The sequence below is a fragment of the Chiloscyllium punctatum genome, chromosome 44 (genome assembly GCF_047496795.1).
Source record: "Chiloscyllium punctatum isolate Juve2018m chromosome 44, sChiPun1.3, whole genome shotgun sequence".
NCBI lineage: Eukaryota > Metazoa > Chordata > Chondrichthyes > Orectolobiformes > Hemiscylliidae > Chiloscyllium > Chiloscyllium punctatum.
In genome coordinates, this window is record NC_092782.1 from 45,835,568 (window position 1) to 45,854,566 (window position 18,999).

At 40.0% G+C, this 18,999-nt stretch overlaps 1 protein-coding gene across 1 annotated transcript in view; it reads right to left on the reverse strand.

Moving 5' to 3' along the window:
* Nucleotides 1-18,999, reverse strand: part of snd1 (staphylococcal nuclease and tudor domain containing 1) — an 868,653-nt gene that overhangs the window by 54,904 nt on the left and 794,750 nt on the right. Inside the window, exon 22 of the mRNA XM_072562814.1 lies at nucleotides 17,879-18,082. Coding sequence (XP_072418915.1) covers nucleotides 17,879-18,082 — 204 coding nt within the window. The remainder of the gene's footprint in view (nucleotides 1-17,878; nucleotides 18,083-18,999) is intronic.

The following is an 18,999-nucleotide window of genomic DNA, read 5'->3' on the forward strand; positions in this document are numbered from 1 at the left end:
CCACAGTTCATCAATTGCATTCTAGCCAATTTACACTGACGAAATGTGCATTTTACCAGAATGACCTGTAATTAAGGTAGATAAAAACTCCTTCCAATGGTCTAGCATGGGCCATCTAAGCTGTTGATTTATCTGGACAGAGATTGGTCTTTTTTGAGAAACTTGATGTGGTGGTCAGATGAGGGTAAAAATCAATACCTTTAGGATGAGGAGATAAAACCTGCACGCTTTGTAACAATGGACAATGACGACCTGTTTTTTTTCTTAAAACAGGCACGCAGAGGTCAATTGCTGCTCACTACCATTCTGCTGGTTGATCAACTAATCCTGCACAAACCGCTCTTGGAATCATAGTACATTGCTGACCACTATCACTGGTAGCTTTGATATAACTAGTCGCTGCATAGAGTTCTCAGCTCTTCTTCAGTTGCCAACATGATTACTGGAAGACCGCTTCAAGTGGACAACTGGCCTTAGATACCAGGTCAATCATATTTGTACCTGGAATATTGATATTCTATTGAGTTCATATATTTTATCTTTCCATTAAACATTGATAAAATATAGCCTGTAACACTGTCAGTGAATTTAAGCAGGGTACAATTAAGCTATTAGGCAGAAGTGAGTACTGCAGATGCTAAAGATTAGAGTCAAGATTAGAGTGGTGCTTGAAAAGCCCAGCAGGTCAGGCAGCATCCAAGGAGCAGGAAAATTGATGTTTCGGGCAAAAGCTCTTAATCAGGAATGACTGATACAATTAAGCTATTATAGGAGTACAGGAATTTAAAAAAAAATATTATAGCTTTCTCTAGAATCAAATATTTAATCTACCAATCAAAGTTTGGTTAGGTAAGTGTTGTAAGTTAGAAGCTTAACTTGCATTTATTAAGGTCTTTGATAGGAGAATAATCAGACAAAAACTGATACTGGGACAAAGGCAGAGATATTAGGAGGGGATGTTGGTTTTAAGTCCCAGTGCAATGACTAGAGGGAATTTAGAGTTTAACTGGCTGATGATGATCAGTTGCACAATAAGAAGTTTTTCTTTAAATCTATTATCTTCCTTCTCTCAAAAACCCAACCCTTTACTCCACTATCAATTCAAACTATGATCTTTTCTCTCAAAATGTATTCACATTTCCAATTAATTTCCACATTTCCTGGAACTCCATTTTTCAAACTGTCCGCCCTAACACCTTTCCACTGTTCAGCTAGATGCAACTGTTGTCATCTGGTTCTGTTCTTTTCTACCTTATCTCTCAGTCAGAAAAATTCAAATGCTTCCCATTCCACTAGCTCTGTCCCCCATGATTCCAGCCCTCATCCCTTTCTATTGGTCATTTATGTGCTGTCCCTCAGCAAAACTATTGAAGGGACAGCCAAGGTTTCAGATGATCGCTGATGACTTTCGTCTCTGTCTCACTACGCTTCTCTTGATTCCTTCACTGTTGCAAAATTATCAGACTGCCTATCCAACAACTGGTCCTGGACGTGAAGCAATTTCATCCAACTGAATACTGGGAGATTTGAGCCACTGTGCTCTTTGCTCGATCCAAAATACATTCCCTAGCTTTTGACTCCATCTGTTGTCCTGACAACAGTCTGAGATTAAGCCAGTCACTTCACAACTTTGGTGTCACATACTATCCCAAGGTGATCTTATGATATCATATGACATCTCCTGCCTGCATGTCAATCTGAGCTCTAAGAGTACTAAACCACTCATATCTTCATTACCTCTCAGATTGATTTTTGCTTGGCACTCCTGGCAGGTCTCTTACATTCTACCCATAAAACAGGATGTCATTCAAAAAACTGTTACCCTTGTTTTAATTCAAAGTCCTTTTCCTCCAACACCACGATAATTTTTGTTTCTTGTGTATTCTCGGCATTAACTGCACCACCATTGATGGCTGTGCCTTCAGTTGCCTAAGCCCCAATGCTCTGGAAAATAATCTTACCTCATCTACCTTGCTTTCATCCTTTAAGGCACTCAATAAAACCTATCTTTCTGCATAATCTTTTGGTCTTCTATCCTAACATCTCCATCTATGACTCAGTGTCAGATTTTGTTTTATAATGCTGCTATGAAATAACTAGGCACATTTCTTGTCTTAAAGAGTGCTAAATATATATATATAAACCATTACTTTTATTTGAGGGCAGAGCTGGAGGTATATAACGTCTTGGACAAGTATAGGCCTGGGTAAGGTTGGCATGATAGAGAGTAGCAAGTTCATTGAAGGCATTTGAACAGATAATGCAAATTTTAAAATGGAGGTGTTGGTGGGCTGAAAGCTTATATAGATTAGCAAACACAGGCTGATGAATTGGAAAGCAGATTAGAAGAATGTCAGAATTTTGGATGAGTTTAGGTTTAAGGAGGATGAAACATATGAGGCCATCCATGATAGCACTGAAATAGTCAGGACCGGAGAAGGCAAAAGCATGTGCAAATGTTTTGGCAGCTGACGATTTAAGGTAGGTTTTGAAGAGAAGCAATGGTAGCCAAGAGGATACAAGGGGTTTTGTAATAGAGAAGATACGGTTTTCAGTCTGGAGGCCTGCGACCAGCAGTGTCCCAGCTGGGTCCACTTCTGTTTGTCATTTATATGAACGATTTGGATGAGAATTTAGGAGACATGGTTAGTAAGTTGCAGATGACATCAAAATTGTAGAATATTCGACAGTGAATAAGGTTATCTAAGATTATAAAAGGATCTTGATCAATTGGGCCAATGGGCTAAAGAGTGGCAGACTGAATTTTATTTGGATACTCGTTGTCACAGAGCTGCACAGCATTTGAACAGACCCTTTGGTCCAACTCGTACATGCCGACTAAATATCCTAAATTAAAAAGTCCCATTTACCAGCATTTGGCCCATATACCTATAAACCCTTCCTATTCAAATTCTTTTTAAATGTAAATGCAAGGTATTGCATTTTGGTAAAACAAACAAGGGCAGGACTTAGTACAGTTATCGGTAAGGCCCTGGGTACTGCTGTCGAACTGACAGACCTAGGGGTTCAGGTACACAATTCTTTGAAATTTGAGTCACAGGTCAACAGGGTGGTTAAGAAGGCATTTAGCATACTTGCCTTCATTGCTCAGACCACTGAGTATAAGAGTTAGGATGTCATGTTGAGGTTGTACAGGACATTGGTGAGGCCAATTTTAAGAGTACAGTGTAGTTTTGGATGCCTTCTTTAGGAAGGATATTATTAAACTGGAGAAAAGATTTACCAGGATGTTGCCAGGCCTATAATGATAGGCTGGGATGTTTTCAGTGGAGCATGGGAGTGGAGAGGAAATCTTAGAGGTTTATAAAATCATAAGAGGCACAGATACTGCAAATAGCAAAGATATTTTCCCTTGGATGGGATAGTTGACACTAAGGGGCACTAAAGTGAGAGGAGAAAGATGTAAAAGGGATGTTGGGGCAACTTTTTTACATAAAGGGTGGTTTGTATGTGGAATGAGTTGTCAGAGGAATGATAAATGCAGGCACAGTTACAAATTTAAAAGCTACTTGGATAGGTACATGAATAGGAAAGGTTTAGTGGAAATAGGGCATGTGCAGCCAGGTGGGACTAGACTAGTTTGGGAAATGGTTGGTGTGGACTGGTTTGACCAAAGGGCCTATTTCCATGCTGTATGACCATGATTTTTTAAGTGTAATTTCCCCTCCTTTAAATCTGTGTTCATTCCCCCTCCTGAAAAAAACTCCTTATCCCATGCAAGCAATCGAATGCTCCATCTTCAACATCTCCTTACTCCTCAAAGGCTCTTAATGTACCTCCTATACATGAGTTCATTTTTCCCAGAGCTCCACGTTTACATTTCTGCAATGAGGTTTCTATCGCAGAATCAAAATATCTTTTATCTGAGTCACAAATTAATTCCTGTGTGACAAAAGTGAACTCTTCCCTCCTCGTTCTTTTAGACCTACCTGTAACCATCAATACTATCCTTCTCCATTCCCTCTTCACTGTCATCTTTATCAATTCTCATTTATATAATTCCTTCCAGATTATCACATGCAATGGCCTCTCCTTCTGGAATACTTTTACCTCTGGTGTAACCAAAGGCTCTATCATTGGTACCTCTTATTTCTCATTTTTGTGCTGCAACTTTATCCAAATGCACTGCTACTTTTTACATGGACACTGAACACCCAGGTCTACTTCATCCCTGCATCTTGCAATTTCTCCACTAGTACTGTGGTATCTAATTACTTATTCAACATCCAAAAGTAAATGAGCAGAAATTTCCTCCAAATAAATATTGTGAATCCTGAATCTATTGATCGGGTCCCTACCCCAAGCTCTATTGCCTGGATCTCAATTCTATTCCTTTCCCTGGCAACAGTCTGAGACTGAACCAAATTGTTTGTAATCTTGGTGCCATATTTGACCCCAAAAGGAGATCCAACCCTACCCACACCATTTCTAAAACTTTCTATTTCCACCACTTTAACATTACTCTACTTTATCCCTGTCTCTGGTGCTTAAGCCCTCATTTGTGCCTTAGTTATGTTTTGACTATTCCAGCAACTAACTGTTGTGAAGCTCCATCTAGATTCAATAACATCCTTCCTTAGGAAAGAAAATCTGCCATCCTTATCTGGTCTTGCCTACATGTGACTCCAGACACAAATCCAAGTGGTTGATTCTTAAAGGACCTCTGAAATGATCTTGCAGACCACTCAGATGCATCAAACTGCCATTTTTGGGGAGAACATAGTGATGATGTCTTTGTGCAGCCCAAAAAAAAGGACAAAGTCCCCAATCCATTTGTGCCCCTTAAACCATAGGCCACATCGCAGACAAACTCAGAGATCTTTTTGTTTGTTTTGTGCCAGGGTCCAATGCCTCTGCCCTTCCTGAAATCACCTCAGCTCTGCAGAACAAGGATATATCTTTTTCCTGATTTTAGAGGATCTAGAGATGTCCAACTAGAAAGTCTAAAGGTAGTCTATCACAAATTGTCACTCCATACATGAGTAAAGATATCATTGTGGGTAGGTTTTTTTTGCATGATTGCCTAAAGTGTGCTGGATTCAGAATAATCAGTGGTAGTTGTGACTTGCAAAGTACATTATTTATTTGAAAACCCTGGCAGAGACTCATAAAGCGGATTGATTGCAGAGAGACCTGGCTGACATTACTATGCTGTAATCTATACTGCCTCGATAACATAAAACTGTGAAAGAACTCTTATTATGGGGTGAAATATGGCAGCAATCGGGAGTGTTTTTACCGCAGAGCAGATGATTTATATCACTGTAAAGTAATAGCAGGGAGAAGAACAGGGAAGCGAGAGAGAAGAAAGCCAGACAGACCAGAGTTATAAATCTGTAAATAGCAGCCAAAGCTTCCCGAGACCGTGTGACAAGCAGAGGTTTGTTAGGGTTGATTATGAGGTTCAGCGTCAATAAATAAATTCAATACAAAAAATGAAAATGATATATGTAAATTGGACTGAAAATACTGCACCGGAAATGGATCATTGAAAGTAGAATATATCATATCTTGCCTCTGTGAGGAGGGGTGATTCCTGCTGAGCTACTGCATTTGTACTAATAAAACCATTTAATTAGCGTTTGCGTAGCTCATATTCCAAAGGACAGGCATACATCTCATTTCAAACTTAACTAATTATTTCTTGTTGTAATTAAATATTCAATGAGTGTTGTGCTAGTGCAATAACAATAATGGGAAAAATATATTTCTTCTCATAGTTGTAATTGATAACATTCCAAAATACTATCTTATCCTTTGTACTGTAATAAACTATAATTGGTGCTTCACTTTAGATTCTTCTAAGCCTTGATTATAGTTAACCATTTGTTCAAATTTAGAGGCATTTCTGACCACCTACTGCTTACTATTTTCTTTCTAGCTCTTCAATACCCAGCTAGTTGGCTATTTTTCACATGGGACCCTCAACAGAAGGCGCTGGCTGTTCAACCCTGGAAAGTACCACAGTTACTTTACAGGCAGTTATTCTAGAATCACAGAATGATAGATCAATTGTAGCACAGAATGAAGATATCAACACTATTGCATCTGTGCTGGCTCTCTGCAAGAGAAACCCAATCAATTATATTACCTCACCTTCACAGTCACAGTCACAGGCACTGGAGCTGGAGCTGGAACAAATGTGTTTGATGAGCATTGTATGCGATTTTAACAGAGTTTTCTCGGGTTTCCAAAAATGGTTGAAATCCTCTTCCTAGTTTTGAATCCATGGACAAACAATTCCTTCCCATTTGTGTAATGTCCTCCTGGCCTATGCTCTGCCTATATTCTCCATTCTGTATTAATTGAATTTTCCATCTTAACAGTTGACAATATATTTAGACAGAACAGAGAATTTTATCTTTGGAGAGAACACTCGAAAAACTTAAATCCAACAGATTAATTTCAGAATCGCAACCATCATTGCCCTGAAAAGAAATGCAGCTGCTGGTTTTGCACACAACATCTCCATAACAACAAATGGACAATTGATCAGATGATTTGGCTTTTGTTGAGGGATGAATGTTAGCCAGGTCAAGGAAAAGAACACCAACTCTTCCAATCAAATCTTACCCATCTGTTTGGCAGACGTAAAACCTTGCTTTAACATCTAAACTAATGGAGTGCACCTGAATCAATGAGTACTCCCTTAGCCTTGCAAGGAGGGATCAGCCAAATTATTTATTTCATACCATCAGGAAATTTGAACTGACAACTTTATGATTAATGTGAGTGTACCAAAAATTTGCTGATATTTCAGACCTAACACCATGTCATTTTGGATTCTTGTAAAATCACTTGGCATTGTTATCCACTTCCCTGTCTTCAAAGACCTCTAAAGATTTAACATGTCTTGGTTTTGTGTTTGGTCTCCTTTATGAAGTCATTGAGATCTACAGCACAGGTACCCCAATAGACACAGAGGAGCAGATTGGGCGCTAGATTTTGGAAATATGTAGAAGTAACAGGGTTGTTGTCAAGGGTGACTTTAACTTCCCTAACATTGATTGGAACCTACTTACTTCAAATAGTTTGGATGGAGCAGTTTATGTCAGGATTGTCCAGGAAGGGTTTCTGATGCAATATGATGCAAAGGCTGACTAAAGGGGAGGCCATATTGGATTTGGTGCTTGGCAGCGAAACAGATCAGGTGTCAGATCTCTTGGTTGGACAGCATTTTGGTGATAATGATCACAACCCCATGACCTTTACTATACTCATGGAGAGGGATAGGAGCAGATGGTATGGGAAAGCATTTAATTGGGAGAGGGGGAATTACAACGCTATTAAGCAGGAACTGGGGCACCTAAATGGGGAACAGATGTTCTCAGGAAAATGCACAACAGAAATGTGGAGGTTGTTTAGGAAGCACTTGCTGTGAGTACTGAATAGGTTTGTCCCACTGAGGCAAGGAAGGAATGGTAGGTTGAAAGAACCTTCGGTGACAAGGGATGTGGAACATCTAGTCTAGAGGAAGGAGGACGCTTACTTAAGGTTGAGGAGGCAAGGATCAGACAGGACTTTAGAGGTTACAAGATAGCCAGGAAGGAACTGAAGAATGGACTTAGGAGAGGAAGAAGGGGGCATGAGAAAGCTTTTGCAGGTAGGATTAAGGAAAACCCTAAGGTGTTCTTCACTTATGTGAGGAGAACAGGATGGCCAGAGTGAGGGTAGGGATGATCAGGAATAGTGGAGGGAATTGTACTTGGAGTCGGAGAAGGTGGGGAGGTCCTTAATGAATACTTTGCTTCAATATTCACTACGGAGAGAGACCTTGACATTTCTTAGGACAGCGTGAAACAGACTGATATCCTAGGACAAGCTGATGTTAGGAAGGAGGATGTGCTGAAAAATTTGAAATACATAAATATAGACAAATCCCCTGGACCAGACGGGATATACTGTAGATTACTACAGGAAGTGAGGGAAGAGATTGTTGTGCTTTTGGTGATAATCTTTGCATGCTCACTGTCCACTAGAGTAGTGCCGGATGATTGGAGGGTGGCACATATTATTCCCGTTCAAGAAAGGGAATAGGGATAACTCTGGGAATTACAGACCAGTCTTGCGTCAGTGGTGGACAAAGTATTAGAGAGGATTCTGAAAGACAGGATTTATGATTACTTGGAAAACCATGGTTTGATTAGAGATAGTCAGCATAGCTTTGAGAGGGGCAGGTCATGCCTCACAAGCCTCATTGAAGTCTTTGAAGATGTGACAAAACACATTGATGAAGGTAGAGCAGTGGATGCGGTGTAAATGGATTTTAGCAAGACGTTTGATAAGGTTCCCCATGGCAGGCTCATTCAGAAAGTAAGGAGGCATGGGATACAGGGAAACCTGTCTGTCTGAATACAGAATTGGCTGGCCCATAGAGAACAGAGGGTGGTGATAGATGGAAAGCATTCAGTCTGGAACTCGGTGACCAGTCGAGTTCCGCAGGGATCGGTTCTGGTACCGCTGCTCTTTGTGATTTTTATTAATGACTTGGATGAAGAAGTGGAGGGGTGGGTTGGAAAGTTTGCCGATGACACAAAGATAGGTGGAATCGTGCATAGTGTGGAGAACTGTTGTAAGTTGCAATGAGACATTGACAGGATGCAGAACTGGGCTGATGAGTGGCAGATGGAGTTCAACCTGGAAAAGTGTGAAGTGATTCACTTTGGAAGGTCGAATTTGAATGCCGAATACAGGGTTAAAGACAGGATTCTTGGTAGTGTGGAGGAATAGAGGGATCTTTGGGGTCCATGTCCATAGATCCCTCAAAGTTACCACCCAGGTTGATAGAGATGTTAAGAAGGCTAATTTTATGTCAGCTTTCACTAGCAGAGGCATTGAGTTTAAGAGCCGCAAGGTTATACTGCAGCTCTATAGAGTCCTAGTTAGACTACACTTGGAATACTGTGTTCAGTTCTCATCATAGGAAAGATGTGGAAGCTTGAGAGAGGATGCAGAGGAAATTTACCAGGATGCTGCCTGGACTGGAGGGCATGTCTTATGAAGAAAGGTCGAGGGAGCTCGGGCTTTTCTCATTGGAGCAAAAAGGGTGCGAGGTGACTTGGCAGAGGTACACAAGGTGTTGACAGGCATGAATACAGTGGATAGTCAGAGACTTATTCCCAATGCGGAAATGTCTATCACGAGGGGCCACAATTTTAAGGTAATTGGAGGAAGGTTTAGGGGAGATGTCAGAAGTAGAGTCTTTACTCAGAGTGTGATGGGTGCGTGGAATGCACTGCCAGTAGTGGTAGTAGTGTCAGATACAATAGGGACATTTAAGTGACTCTTGGATAGGCACATGGAAATTAGTATAATGAAGGGTATGTAAGTCAGTCTGATCTGCTAGCAAGATAAAACGCCACCACAACATCGAGGGCCGAAGGTCCTGTACTGTCTTCTATGTTCTATGAGTCTGTAATGGTCAAAAACAACAACCAATTATTGTAATCACATTTTCTAGCACTTGACCCATGGTCTTGTATGCCTTGGCATCACAAGTATACATCTAAATACTTCTTAAAAGTTTCAGGAGGATTTCTGCCTCTACCATCTTTACAGGCAGAGAGTTCCAGATTCTAACCACCCTATTGGTGGAAAACAATTCCCTCACATCCCCTCTAAACCTCCTGCCTCTAAACTTAAAACCCCACTACCTAGGGAAAAAGCTCCTTCTGCCCACCCTATCCTTGGCCCATATCCCTCCAAACCTTTTGTATTCACGAACTTACCCAAATGGCTTTTAAAAGCTGTAACTGTTAATGCATCCCTCACTTTCTCTTGCAGTTCATTTTACACACAAAACACTCTTTGTAAAAAACGTTGCCTCTCAAATCTTTCTCCTCTTACCTTAAGAATACTCCCCTTGGTTTTGAACTCACCCTATCCAGGGAAAAGACCCTTGTCATTCACCTTATCTACGACTTTTTATGAATCTTGGTAAGGTCACCCCCTCAACCTCCTCTGCTCCAGTGAAAAAAGTTCCAGCCTTTCTAGTCTATTTTTATATCTCAAGCCCCTATTGCTGGCAATATTCTGGTAAATCTTTTTTGAACTGTCTCCAGTTTAATAATATCCTTCCTATAACAGGGCGACCAGAACTGCACACTGTACTCCAGAAGAGTACCATCATCCTGTACAACCTCAACATGACGTTCCAACTCGTTTACACAAAAGTCTAAGCAATGAGGGCAAGTGTGCTTAGCACCTTGTTAACCACTCTGTCTACCAGTGATGCAAATTTTGAAGAACTATGTATCTAAACTCTAGGTCTTCCCATTCTACAACACTACCCAGGGCCATACCATTAATTGTAATTTCTATTGCAACAGCAATAGAAATTAAATCATTTTAAAATATTTTCAAATTGCGTGTACTCCTTGGATGTTTATTTCACAAAACTATTAGTAGTAATGATCCACGTGAAAAACGTACACTTAAACATCTGCATGATTCCTGCCTTAATCCTCTTTGAAAAACAATAATAAAGCCGATGTTAACATGTAACAAAATATTCAGGCTTGGGCTGAGAAGTAGCAAGTAATATTCATGTTTGAAAAATGTCACTACCTCATGACATTCAATGACATTAACGTTGTCAAGTTCTTCAGTATCAACATCCTGGGATTCATTATTAATAAAAGCTCAACCGGACAATCTATATTAACATCGGAAATAAATTAGCAGCTGGGTATCCAACAACAAATGATTTACCTCCTGATTTCCCAAACCCTTCTCAGGATGAGACTTCACTGTCAGATTGCCTATGTAAATATAGCTGCAACAGTTGAGAATCTTAACACCATATGTCAAATTCCACATGATCCGCAGTTTATCCACTGTATCAAACATACACCCATTTCCAAATCCAGCATTCAGTATATACTATCTATACAATACCAGCAGGAAATTGAGAAGACATCTTTGCCATTCTACCAAAGCTGATGACCATTAATTGGAAAGTCAAGGACATCAGGTTCACAAACTATCAATGCTGCCTAAACTGCTGTGCTCTTCCAGCACCACTAATCCAGAATTCACAAACTATCAACTCCAAGTTTTATTAACACAAAGTTGTAGATATTCTGATTTGTTCGCTGTTGCTGGATCAAAAATGTTCTTCTTATTGTGGGAGCAATTCCATCACATCAGTTACAGTATTGCTACACCATTGCCTCCTTAATAACAATGAGCAATAAGCAATAAATCATGATTTTCCAAGCATTTCTCACATTTCAAGAAGAATGTTCAAGAACCATCCTGATAATTGTCAACTAGGTTGTAGATCTTCAAAAATCATAGTTCATGATTTACTTAGAAACTAATCTCAAATTACTAATTTCCACATTTTTGCAGACAAATGGGCTTAAAAACAAATAAATCCTTACTATTCATCCATTGCAAAGGAGGGAAAAATGCTGGCTCACCATTAATATATGAATATTCTGTTAATTAGTAACTAAAATGCAACTAGCCACTCGTCCCAACTTGTGATGGACTGTTTTGCAAGTTAAGAATATTTTTTAAAAATCCATTAATGTATTTTGATTCATTAATCATCATCTGAAGAGTGTCATTCATTTTGTCAGTATTTACAATGTAAATATTTGAGTAAATATTTCATGTAGAAACTCACTGACAAACCTTTGAATGCAAAGAGCACAGATATTGTAATTCACAATATTTGAAGAACAATTTTGTTCCAACTTGAACCAAAGCTTAGTTTAGTTAGTGATTTTTTTTCTTTTTCTCTTGATGGCAGTGACCCATGCTGGCAGAAAGATCTCCTCAGTTCCTCATCATGTAGCCATTCTTCAAGAAGAGGTAGAATGTTTGAAGGAACTATTCAAATCGGTGTACCACTGCCTTTACCAGACATTGTACAAATTCCCCCTTTTTTTATAAGGGTAAGTGAAAAGCAAATGCAAGCAGGGACAATGAATACTATTCCTCCCTCTGAGCTCAGGGATAATATGGCTACCAGCAGCAACTTTACTGCCAGGCCTGGCTGGAAAGGGATTACCCACAACATGGTCTGAACCAGCGAATTTCCTGTCTTTGTGTCAATATGACATTCATGGACAAACTAAATTATTACTTCAAAGAGAGTTTTTAACTGATACTAATTATTTGTTGAAGTACTGTCCACACTGATTTAAGATTAGTGTGTCTGTAGATGATAAATGCCTTTTGAAGGTTATTCATCTACCTTTGAACAGGTTACTTCAACTGTCACCAAAGATAATCTTAGCAAAGATAACCTCAACTTTTACAATGGTGCTTTGAGTACAACAATGGGAGAATACCCGATGACCACACAGATCCAATCTCATCAACTGGAATTCTACACGATAAATGTTTCAGTAAATTCAGGATCAATTCTACTCTCTGTATTACAGGGGTGCCCTTATCTGCTGTTGCCCGCAACAATAAGCATAATAGTAGTTTTTCAATAGTATTCAATCATCACCAACACACTTGAAAAGAAAAAGTCATTAGGAACATCAGCTAACATGGGGCCCAGAGGCTAAATTAGGTAATCAGAAGTTTAATGGGAATACATTTAAGTGAACAGGAGGTGGGCCTCAAACTAGATGAGCTCAGAGAGGCAGGACCCAGAAGGCAGGGATAATGACTGGAGGCTGGGCCTTTTGTGGGGACAGGATCCTGCAGCACTGTTCCTCTCCCAAGTGGCCACAATATGATTACAAATTTGAACACTCTCATTAAATTGCCCCTTTCTGTACTCTAAGGATCAATGCAAGATTTTCAGATCTCTCAATCCTTAGTACTACTTTGGTAAAACTCTGTAATCTCTCCAATGTTTAGATACAATAATGAAAAGTCAATTGAGCCCATATACCTTCTATAAAACAGTTGTCAAATTAGCTCTATTCCCTTATGCACTCCACTGCTCCAGTTTTAAGAAGTTACAATGCACAATCCCAGACACAATCTGAATCAGTCTGTAACTATATTCTTGGGTAAAAATGATTTCATGCTACCACCTAACAAATTTAAAGAGTACAGTAATGTAAGAGATGAAGATTGTTGGGTGGAATCTTGTGCTGGTGACAAGGTGCTTCACCATCAGATGGACAGCAGGTAAGCTATCCTCATTGCTTCTTATTATTATTTGGATAGGAATAAGGTTATAAAATAATAAAACAATAATAGAAAATAATGAAATAACAAATAATGCAAGTGTGTGAGGAAAAGCAAGGAGGTTGGCATTAGATAATGACGCTCATTTGATGGGCTTGACTTCTGTGCTCCAATATTTCTGTGATTCTGTGGATACCCAGAATTTAGTACTACAAATGAATCAGGTATTTGACAGACTACCAGTGACCCTTCCCTGGGAACAGAGATCCTGGCCACAGAACTACTTCTGGTTCTTTGAATAGCCAGTGGCTACTGGCAAGTAACAGGTGCTGAAGTTCAGGACCAAGGCCACAGATGAGTGATTGAGGGAGGGATTGCACATGGTGAAATGACAATGGATTTGGCAGCAAGGGCAAGGCAGTGGTTCTCAGCAGGCATTCTCTCCTCAATCCTTGGTCCCTCAATCAGGCACTGAGTGCTTTTGAAGGATGCATCCTCATAAACCCAACCCCAATCTCATCCTTGGGAACAGAAAGCAAACAAGTCAGGGTTTGACCACACATGGAATGAATCCTCTGCCTGCTGCTGAGTTCATTCCAGCAGCAGAGGGATGAATTCTTTAACTGGGCATTCATTACCCACTTAAGGCTCTCGATTGGCAGTACCATTCGCAGGCCTTCCTCCCATGGAATTATGCAGGGTTGATGTGGAAGGGTCCCCACACCTCCACTACATATTGTCCTCATATTAGCTGGCATGCATTTGTTTTTTTCATTCATTATGACCATGGTATTCCCTTCAGCTAGAAAACAGTGACAATAATATGGTAGATTGTAGCATTCAGTTTGAAAGGGAAGAAACTCTGTTGGAATCATATGTGCTAAGCTGAATAGGGATAAATTATGAAGGAATGAGGGCAGGCCTGGCAGGAGTGAACTGTAAAATGAGTTTAGCAGTGAAGGTGGTTGAAGAAAAATGGCAGACTTTTAAGAAAATAGCTCATGGCTCGCAGCAAAGATGCATTCCAGTGAGGGAGAAGAATCAAGGTTGGGTATAAACCAACCACAGTTAACCAGGTAAGATAAGGGGAGAGCCAAATGGAAGAAAAAAAAATGTGGCCAAGATTTGTGGTAAATAAGAGGATTGGGAATATTTTTAAAAAAGATAACAAGACAAATAATGAAGGAGAACATTAACTCTGAGGGTAAACCTACAAGTAATATATCAAGGCAAATAACATAAGCTTCATTAAGTATACAAAAAGGCCCCCTCGGAGAACAAGACTGAAAAAATAATAGGGAACCAGGAAATGGCAGAGGAGTTGAATAAATTAGAAGACATTAACGGCATTTCAAAATTACTAAACAATCAAAAAGCAAAAGGAGGAGAGGAAATAAACACAATAATTACCACCAGAGAAGAAGTACGAGGGAAATTAATGGGGTTAAAGACTGAAGACCCTGGACCTGACAGGATGCATCCTAGAATATTGAAGGAAGCAGCTGTAGAGATAGATGATGTACTGGTAGTAATCTTCTAAGAATCCGTAGATTCTGGTAAAGCCCCAAACAATTAGAAAACTGGCAAGTTAAAAGGGGAAGGAGACAGAAAACTGGGAACGAGAGGCCAGTTAGCTTACCATCTCTATTGGGAAAATGTTAGAATCTATTATAAAAGATTTAGTAGCAGAGCAAATATTATCAAACACAATTAGCACGGCGTCATGAAGGAGAAATCATGTTTGACAAATTTACTATAAATTCTTTGAGTAAGTAACAAGCAGGATAGAGGCCGCAGTAGATGTAATATATTTGGATTTGCACAAGACATGACCGCATTTAATAAGGCACCATGTGTTAGGTTACTTAATAAGATAACAGCCCACGCTAGTAGTAGTATATCAGCATGGATAGAGGATTGGCTAACTAATAGAAGACACTGTACGATATTGTGAACATTTGCAGGATGGCAATCTGTAACTAATGGAGTGCCACAGGGATCAGTGTGAGGCCACAGTTAAGGACTTAGAGATGTACTGTACGAAAACAGACCCTTCGGTCGACCCAGTCTATGCCGACCAGATATCCCAACCCAATCTAGTCCCACCTGCCAGCACGCGGCCCATATCCCTCCAAACCCTTCCTATTCATATACCCATCCAAATGCCTTTTAAATATTGCAATTGTACCAGCCTCCACCACTTCCTCTGGCAGCTCATTCCATACATGTACCACCCTCTGCATGAAAAGGTTGCCCCTTAGGTCTCTTTTATATCTTTCCCCTCTCACCCTAAACCTATGCCCTCCAGTTCTGGACTCCCCCAACCCAGGGAAAAGACTTTGTCTATTTATCCTATCCATGCACCTCATAATTTTATATACCTCTATAAAGTCAGCCCTCAGCCTCCGACACTCCAGGGAAAACAGCCCCGGCCTGTTCAGCCTCTCCCTATAGCTCAAATCCTCCAACCCTGGCAACATCCTTGTAATTCTTTTCTGAACTCTTTCAAGTTTCACAATATCTTTCGAATAGGAAGGAGACCAGAATTATTCCAACAGTGGCCTAACCAATGTCCTGTACAACCGCAACATGACCTCCCAACTCCTGTATTCAATACTCTGACCAATAAAGGAAAGCATACCAAATGCCTTCTTCACTATCCTATCTACCTGCGACTCCACTTTCAAGGAGCTATGAACCTGCACTCCAAGGTCTCTGTATTCAGCAACACTCCCTAGGACCGTACCATTAAGTGTATAAGAACTGCTAAGATTTGCTTTCCCAAACTGCATCACCTCGCATTTATCTGAATTAAACTCCATCTGCCACTTCTCAGCCCATTGGCCCATCTGGTCCAGATCCTGTTGTAATCTGAGGTAACCTTCTTTGCTGTCCACTACATCTCCAATTTTGGTGTCATCTGCAAACTTACTAACTATACCTCTTATGCTCACATCCAAATCATTTATGTAAATGACAAAAAGTAGAGGACCCAGCACTAATCCTTGTGGCACTCCATTGGTCACAGGCCTCCAGTCTGAAAAACCACCCTCCATCACCACACTCTGTCTTCAACCTTTGAGCCAGTTCTGTATCCAAATGGCTAGTTCTCCCTGTATTCCAGGAGATTTAACCTTACTAACCAGTCTCCCATGGGGAAACTTGTATCAATAAAGGAATGTACTATCGCCACGTTTGTGGATGATTGAAAAATAGGTGGGAAGGTAATTGATGATGATGATGATACAGAGTCTGCAGAGAGACATAGACAAGTTGAGTGGGCAAAAACCTGGCAATAGAATATAATGTGAGGAAATGTGAGGTTATGCACATGGACAGGAGAGGAGTTGAATATTATTTAAATAGAGAATGGCAAAAAGCTAGAGAACAGATGGATTTGGGACTCCTCATCCATGAATAACAAAAAGTGAGCATCCAATTTCAGCTGGTCATAAGGAGGACAAATGGAATGTTGTCCTTTATTTCAAAAGGAATGGAGTATAAAAGTAGAGAGATTTTGCTAAAATTATGCAAGGTACTAATCAGACCATAGCTGGAATACTGTGAACAGTTTTGGGCCCCTTATCTATGGAAAGCATTGGAGCCAGCCTGGAGAAAGTTATGGAAGAACTGCCTTATGAGGAGAGGTTCAGTAGGTTGGGTTTGTATTCACTGAAATTTAGATAATTGAGATGTGACCTTATTGAAACATACAAAATTCTTAGGGGACTTGACAGGGGAGACGTGAAGATTCTTTCCCTTTGTGGGAGAGTCTAGGATAGAGGGTAGTACATTTAAAACAGAGATGAGGAAGAATTTCTTCTCTCAGAGGGTAGTGAATCTGTGGAATTATTTATTGCAGAAGGCGGTCAAGACTGTCTTATTAAATATATTCAAGGCAGAGATAGACAGATTTTTCAACAGTAAAGGAATCAACGAATATGGGAAAAAGGCAGGAAAGTGGACTTGAAGATTATCAGATCAGTCATGATCTTATTGAATGACAGAGCAGACTTGATGGGCTCAATAGCTTACATCTGCTCCTATGTCTTATAGTTCCTCCAGATTTTTGAAGTTATAAATAATACACTCAACCTGCTGACTGTTCTCCTGGTACTTGTCAGACTGCAAACTAAGAACAGAAGTAAATCTCTTGAATTTGTTTCACTTTTTGATTGGATGACTGATACTCAACATACTTAAGAAACTGTGCTTGGCTTAAGATAAGTAATGAGGATGGGGCTGAAATCAGGAAGGATGGTCATTACAGCTCCAGAGCAAATGATAATTAGTCTAACAGGGCAAAACAAAAACAAAGTACTGCAGGGTCGAGACATATGAAACAAAACCAGAAATCAACTGATATAATGCTTGAATTCTGAACTGCTGGAGAGAGAATGAGACAGAGCTCAAGACAGGTCATCAAGCTGAAATATCAATTATTTTTCTCTGTGCCTCACCTACTGAATATTTTCTTGCATTTACTGTTTTCGTTTTGCTAATATGGTCCTGTTCTCTGATCAACTATCCAAAACTGCTCCCCCAGGATGAAAAACCGAGAGAGTAAGATGGTCATTTTCCTCCTCTCTTAGATCCAGAGGCCTGAATTTCTGGAGTTCTTGGTATGATTGCTACTGTACTCTTTTCTTCAATTGGAAGGGCTTCCCATAAGGATAAACAATCCCTACAAAAATAGCATATCAACCATCACTATACCAATCACTGCTCCAGGTTGATGGAACCACTGAGTACTCACCACTTTTTGCAAATGCTTTTCCTTGCGAACATCCACCATGACAAGCCCCTCCTTGACAAGTCCAAGGCCAACATCATCCTTTGAATCAGCAAACTGCAGGGTAACAAATGAGCAGCTGGGTCCTCCAAATTCAACATTTAGTAGGCACTGGGTGTTCTGGATGTCTCTGACAACACTGTCGATTACATCAGCTTTAGCATCTTCCTATAGGACAGAAGGAAAAGATCAGATCTGCAACTAAGTAATACTATTTATTAGTGGCAGATTATAACCAATCACAAAAATTCATCAAGAGTGAGGTCTTTGGCTCAGTGTTGGTATCCCCAACTCTGAAGTGGAAACTAGAGCTCTGGCTCTGAATTTTGTGAACGCATCTGGTAGGGTGTTTATGTCTCGTGGGTCTTGGTGCAAACCCCCCAGCAGAGGTTTTGGGAACCCATAAATCTCCTTTCCCTCCTCCTTCCCAAATCGAACTTCTACCTTGGGCATGACAGATGTGCTGCTTCACATTGCCCTCCCGGAAAAGAATGTGGAAATGCAAAAAAAAACTTATCAAGTCTGAGCTGTCATTCTGACTCTGCTGGTAACACTTCTAATATTGTGGATTCAGGGTTGCATTTCAAAACCTCAATGTGTGTGAATGTAACATTGAAGCGGTACTGCATTGTTAATGGTATGAGGATGAGATTTCAACCAGGGGTTCACATTACTCCAATAAGTCATGACATCCAGAGATTAGTGCTGAGGCACATTACTGGAGCAAAGCTGAACTGGCTAAACAGTAATTAGATCAATATATTACAGGACATCCAAACAGAATGAAATATTTTTAAGAGTTAGGAACATCTCAACACAACATAGCATAGCATACTAAATTACTATCCAGTTTTGTGTTCTTCCTTCTGGCTCTCTCCTTTTCTTTAAAAGCCTTTTCTTATCTCATGGTTTTTGAATGCAATGCTTTTTTACAGTAGAGATGCATCAACCCACTTGGGGATCAAAGAGTCTAGAGTTGTTCATACATTTGTACATTTTATACATGGAGTTTGTGAGATCATCAGTGAGTTGGCTCTTAGCATTCATCCTTTACAACTGGCTTATTTTGGCAGAAGATATAACGT